Raw genomic sequence first — 6,313 nt, 5'->3', positions numbered from 1 at the left:
ATTACCCATTACTGCTATGCTATTGTTTTATTTAATTGTAAAGGTAACCCTGTTGTTTTTATGGTTATAGTTTTCTAAGATTATGAATCGATGCTTCCAAGGATTCAGCAGGTGAGTATAAAAGGAACCTCGTAGATATATGGGCCGGCCCAAAGAAAGTGGGGCCCTCTCAACAATTTGTCTTGTAACGTAATCACAAGTATTCCAAAGCTTTGTGGTAAAGAGTTAAAAAAGGTTGGCTAAAATGACAAAAATCGGGCCTCTGAAAATCCACCAAAGACAAACCTCCAATCACAAACTATTGGTATTCGGTGTTGTCTTTTTCTGACCCTGCTTCTCTCGTTAAGAAGGGAGAAATTAGAGACTTTGCTCTTTCCATAAACAAACCAGTCTCTATAGGCTAAATGAGAGCAAATTTTAGATACAGGAAAAGAAAAAGCGTAGTTTGAAATAATTATAGTTTTGGGTTTCCTTGTGAGAATCGTAGATAGTGAAAGAATTGGGAGGTTAACCAGAAAATGATCAATTCACTTTGTGGAACCCTCAAGAGTGAGAACAACTCTAGAACCAAAGTCCAACCCACATCTTCAAATGAGTCAAAGAAAAATGCCACTGAATCCTCTGGTGATCTTGACCAAACTGGCCTAACACCACCAAGCTTAAACCTTCCTGCACTGAAATTTGAGTTGGATGGAGATGTGGAAGTTCAGTCACCAGATAGTTCAATGTGGGAATCCTTTTTTGCTGACCAACTAGATGCTGATTTCATGATCTCTTCCCCAGTCAGGAACGTTCCCTCCCCGCAACTCTCTTCCTACAATTGCAGCTATAACTATGCTCATGGAATGCAAGGCCAGACTCTCTCAGGGTGTTCCCCACCAAGGTTTTCATCATCCCAGATTGGACCCTTCAACACCACCCACAAAGGGAAAGGACTTAGCCCTCTCCACAGGGTCTTCAACTCACCCAACAATCAGTACATGCAGCATGTTGAAAACCTTTCCCTCCCAGCAATAGAAGAGTTCTTGGAGGATTATCAAGGCTATTCCTCAACCAAGGTGTCTTCTGACATTGCAACTTCATCTGAATGCTTTGACTTGTCTTCTCAAATCTCATCCTCCATGTTGGATAGCTTGACACTGCCCAATTCCTCAAGGTACCATGGTTCAGTCGATGAAGAATCCTCAGTCCAAGAGAGTGACATCTATCATCAGATGGGGTCCATGGCTAGTGCATCCCTCTCACAGGCTCTGCAACAAGAACGCTACCAAGAGAAACGGCAAAAGCAGCATCAACAACAACAACAACGTCAGCAAGACAATCTCATGGTGCCTATTCCAATCGGAATCGAGCAGGTATATAACAAAATCTTCCCTCACCCCACTTCATCAAAAACTCATCTTGTGTTGGAAAAGAAGTGGATTGTGATGTGACACTTTTCTTCTATTTGTGGCATGAACGTTACAGGAGCAAGATAGCGGCCTTCAACTGGTGCACCTGCTTCTGGCGTGCGCAGAGGCAGTGGCTAAAGAGGAATACATGTTAGCAAGAAGGTACCTCCACCACCTCAACCGAGTCGTCACTCCCTTAGGCGACTCCATGCAGCGCGTGGCGGCGTGCTTCACCGACTCGCTCAGCGCTAGGCTCAATGCCACCCTCACTCCGAAACCCTCCAAACCCATCAGCCCCTCAAACTCCATGGAAGTCCTCAAAATCTACCAGATCGTGTACCAGGCCTGCCCCTACGTCAAGTTCGCTCATTTCACCGCCAACCAGGCAATCTTCGAAGCCTTCGAAACCGAAGAGCGCGTCCACGTCATCGACCTCGACATCCTCCAGGGATACCAATGGCCCGCCTTCATGCAGGCCCTCGCCGCCCGCCCCACCACCGCTCCCTTCCTCCGCATTACCGGAGTTGGCCCCTCTCTCGACGCCGTCCGCGAAACCGGCCGCTGCCTTACCGAGCTCGCCCACTCCCTGCGCATCCCCTTCGAATTCCACGCCGTTGGAGAACAGCTCGAGGATCTCAAACCCCACATGCTGCACCGCCGTGTCGGGGAGGCTCTCGCTGTTAACGCAGTCAACCGCCTCCACCGCGTGCCCGGGAATCACCTCGGGAACCTTCTCAGCATGATACGCGACCAGGCGCCGAACATAGTGACCCTGGTGGAGCAAGAGGCTAGCCACAACGGACCCTACTTTCTGGGCCGGTTTCTCGAGGCGTTGCACTACTACTCGGCGATCTTCGACTCGCTGGACGCGACGTTTCCGGCGGATTCGGCGCAGCGGGCGAAGGTTGAGCAGTACATATTCGCGCCGGAGATAAGGAACATCGTGGCGTGCGAGGGCCCGGAGAGGTTTGAGCGGCACGAGAGGCTGGAGAAGTGGCGGAAGATAATGGAGGGGAAGGGGTTCAAGGGCGTGGCACTGAGTCCGAACGCGGTGACTCAGTCGAAGATTTTGCTCGGGTTGTACTCCTGTGAGGGGTATAGGTTGACGGAGGATAAGGGCTGCTTACTGCTTGGGTGGCAGGATCGGGCCATCGTTGCGGCGTCTGCATGGCGGTGTTGATCGATGCTATGCTCACAAACTTTTCCATTCAATGTCTCTTTGTTTTTATTACATGCCATCGTTGATGATGCTAATTGTTACATGCTTACTTTACCATAGTTTTTATCATAAACACAAAGCAATATACTACTTTTTAACACATTCATTTTGATCGGCTGAAATTTAAATGAATCTTATTAAATATGACTCTGATATATTTAATAGATTTTGTTTGTTCCATCGCGTGAGATTCACCTAAATTTCAGCTAATGGAAAAAAATGTGTTAAAAGATACTTGGAAAGCAGGTTGCTTCAAATTGTAGGACGTGGAATTGAAAAGGAGTGTGCTTGTGAAAGGAACATAGGTTGATTAATACAAACTCTACAACTGTTCCCGACTCTCATAGTAATAAGTTTGTTCTTTTCATTTTTACTACTATTCACTTTTTGGAACAATCTCAAACACAACATTGCAAATTAGAAATTAATAGAAACAGAACATACAAAAAGATGAAAGCAGAAGTTAAAGTATTACTGTATTTTTCAAGTTAGTTTTACAAGGCAACACTTTTTATATAGATGTGTGCTATTATAAAAGAATGACAGTTCTCAGGACAACTGTCCCAAGAGTGATTACTGTCCTGTCCTATAGATTAAGAGCCCCCACAAACTCAATGGGATTTTGAATTAAAAATGGATTCAACAACATTGAGATTGAAATGCAAAAGTAGAAAGCGACCGCGAGAAATTGGTTTTTTTCCGGTCTCAAATTCTAAGAAATGAGGTTTTTTTTTTTTTTTTTTTTTTTTTTTTTCCTTTATAGGCATTTCAGTGGGTTTATTACGGCAGTAGGCACATTTTTTTAAAATTACCAATATGAGCAAAACGTGTGGGAATTGAACGTTTTCATACGAAGAAATCGTTATGTCCCCAAACGTTTTTTTTGTCAAATATAGTCAGAGGGCGAAATCATGTGGGGGTGCACTATTTTAAAAAAATATGGTGGGGGACACGTTTTTACATGAAATCGTGCAGGGGGTAACGTTTTTGATGCAGTAATCGATTACCCTATGATGTAATCGATTACTGCATGTGTTGCAGTATTCTGGGTCTAATGTAATCGATTATGGACGAACAGTAATCGATTACGGACGAACAGTAATCGATCACAGGCGTAATTTTTTGAAAAAAAAAGGTTAACACAAATTTGACTGGATAGAAAAACAATGACATATAGTCGAATATGAAACAAAAAACAGTGATAATAATGGAAAAAAAACATTACAATGAATTAAAGGACTAACATAACAAATAATAGTGTCAATGTGAAAGTGCATTAAACAAATACAAAGTTTTTGAATGAAAAAAAGATCAAATGCACCTAAGAAGGAGGAAATTGGCGCCGCACATAAGCCATGTCTTCCTCAAGTTGACCAACCCGAGCATCTATATTGTCAAATCTTGAACTAACAAAAGCTCGGAGATCGCGGATCTCGTGGATAATATCATTAAGCATATCAGTAGATGCATCCTGGGTAGGCTGAAGCGGTGGAGATGGTGTACGTTCATCATGAATAGGTTCATCCTGCATATCACGTTTATGAATCCATTGACCATTTTGGTTTTTTACAAAACCAAATGAATGAATAACTTCGGCACCAATTGTAACATCCCGGCTGGATATTACGAATTTAATTAATAAAATAAGGATAAGTAATTAAGCCGCAATCAATAAAACCTCATTTCCCAAAAACGCGGGAAAATTTATAACATTTTATTAATTCCAATTAAAACCATAGTTCATAATTCATAAAAACTAAACATAATAATAAAGTCTCTCATAAGAGTTTACAAGAAATTCCAAAGAAAAATAATATAAAACTCCCAGGCTTTCCCCCACTCCGCGGCTAAGCCTCACCAGCTCCACCTACAATATCATTTGCTCACGTGTACCGCATACACGATCATTGCCAAACACAAGCATATAGGGTGAGCTAAAAAGATAACATATAAATATACACCAACCATATAATATATAATAAACTACATCAAAATTAAATCTCTTCTTTTATTTCACATGGCCAACACCATATATAATATCATTTCACCACCAAGGAACCTCTTCCTTATTTATCACATGGCCACAACCATGTAATACCAATACACACCAAGGAAGACTCGTTTCCTTCCTTCCACATGACCACAACCATGTAGTATCAATGCACATCAAGGAGACTCGTTCCAGCTCATCCACATGGCCACAACCATGCTATTCGTGTTCTACACCTTCTAGTGAATATCTCAAGGCGTCTTGCTGCCACACCTATCGGCCACAACCGATAGAGCACGTGCGGGAACCATGCTACGGATCACACACCGTAACGCCAGGTAGAGTTCCCAAATACGAACATAGTCTGTAACGTCCCAGGACTACCAAACTCGTCAATGAATCATTGAGGAGGGCAATCCATCTGGACCCATCCGTACTGGCCACAACCAACACACTCACACCGGCAACACTTGCCAACCTGAGTCACAACTCAAAGGTTCCTCGTGTCCATCCGCTATCCCGAGCCACAACTCAAGGGAAGTCATTATGGGCCACAACCCATAGAATGTCATGTGCTTAACCCCTATCCTAGGCCACAACCCAAGGATACGTTCTGGGCCACAACCCTAGGAACACCAGCAAGCCCACTATTGAGATATCTTAGAAGCCTTATAGACCACGCCTTACAAATTCCATCTCATCCCATTAATACAACAGTAACACATGCCTTGAATGCACCACAACACCCTCGCTCGCTTAGGCTAAAAGCCTTTGTTCAACCAGTCCAGCCTATCTCGCTTAAGCAAGACCCACTAGCTTGGGCGAGCCTCTAGAACCTCTGTAGCCTATGAAGTCTCGCTTAAGCGAGCTCATTCTCGCTTGAGCGAGACCCTCACTCGCCCAGAACTACGTACCTCGCCTAGGCGGCGAGTTACACAAACCACCAACCAAACCTCGATTCCTCGCTTAGGTGAAGAGCTCTCGCCTGAGCGAGACAAGCTTTCGCCCAAACAAACTAAGGTTTCGCGCCTGAGCGGAACATGCAAACAAACACCCAAACTCTCGAGTTCTCGCTTGGGCGAGGGACGCTCACCTAAGCGAGACAACTAGTCGCCCAAAAATGTCACTCTCCGCCCGAGCGAGATGAGCGAGCAGTATCAGTCCTAATTCTCTGCTAATCTCGCCTAGGCGAGCCTAGCTCACCCGAGCGAGAATTGCAAAGTTCTACACAGAGTTACGCACGCAACCACTACAACAAGGTCCAAACCATACTCTAATCCATGCTAAACAATTGAACGTAGTAAACCAACATGTGAACACAAATTTAGACCCCAAGTAGTTCCCAAAATCTATGTCTGAACCAATAGTAGCATGTATAGTGCAAAAACCCCTCTTAGTCATGCAATTTGGTAAAATTTCGTTCATCAATATCAAAACCCCCAACCCCAAATTCAGACCATACATTAGCACGAATTTTTCATGGCAAACACACATCAAATCATGCACATAAAACAACAATTACTAAAATTTGGTTCAGCTCCCCTAACCTAAAATTTCCTGCGCTTATAATTTGAATTACGCGTCTTCCCTGGAGTACCAATGCTCTCTCTTTGATCCTTTCCCAAGCCAGCCCCCAATTGCCCCAATACCCTGTCAAATTCGCTCTCCTCTAAAGGTAAAAATAATCACACTGCAGAAAACCCTTTTCTTACC

The 6,313-nt window shown here is 43.8% G+C and overlaps 1 protein-coding gene across 1 annotated transcript; it reads left to right on the top strand.

The window, feature by feature from the left end:
- The first annotated feature begins 235 nt into the window (after positions 1-235).
- LOC114174079 (GRAS family protein RAM1-like) lies at positions 236-2,710 on the top strand. Its single transcript, XM_028058830.2, has 2 exons — positions 236-1,355; positions 1,468-2,710. Exons 1-2 carry the CDS (start codon positions 519-521, stop codon positions 2,569-2,571), a joined length of 1,941 nt encoding a protein of 646 aa, XP_027914631.1. The 5' UTR covers positions 236-518; the 3' UTR covers positions 2,572-2,710.
- The last annotated feature ends 3,603 nt before the right edge of the window (positions 2,711-6,313 follow it).

The sequence above is a fragment of the Vigna unguiculata genome, chromosome 1 (genome assembly GCF_037176805.1).
Source record: "Vigna unguiculata cultivar grain cowpea cultivar isolate G323 ecotype 2 chromosome 1, ASM3717680v1, whole genome shotgun sequence".
In the NCBI taxonomy this organism is placed as follows: Eukaryota; Viridiplantae; Streptophyta; class Magnoliopsida; order Fabales; family Fabaceae; genus Vigna; species Vigna unguiculata.
Note: the sequence above shows the minus strand (reverse complement) of the source record. Positions and strands in the feature narration are given on the sequence as shown.

Bases quoted from the DNA above. Each gene is read 5' to 3' on its own strand.
- LOC114174079 (XM_028058830.2), top strand. From the start codon at position 519: ATGATCAATTCACTTTGTGGAACCCTCAAGAGTGAGAACAACTCTAGA. The intron at 1,356-1,467 runs GTATATAACAAA...TGAACGTTACAG, and splicing joins TTCCAATCGGAATCGAGCAG to GAGCAAGATAGCGGCCTTCA.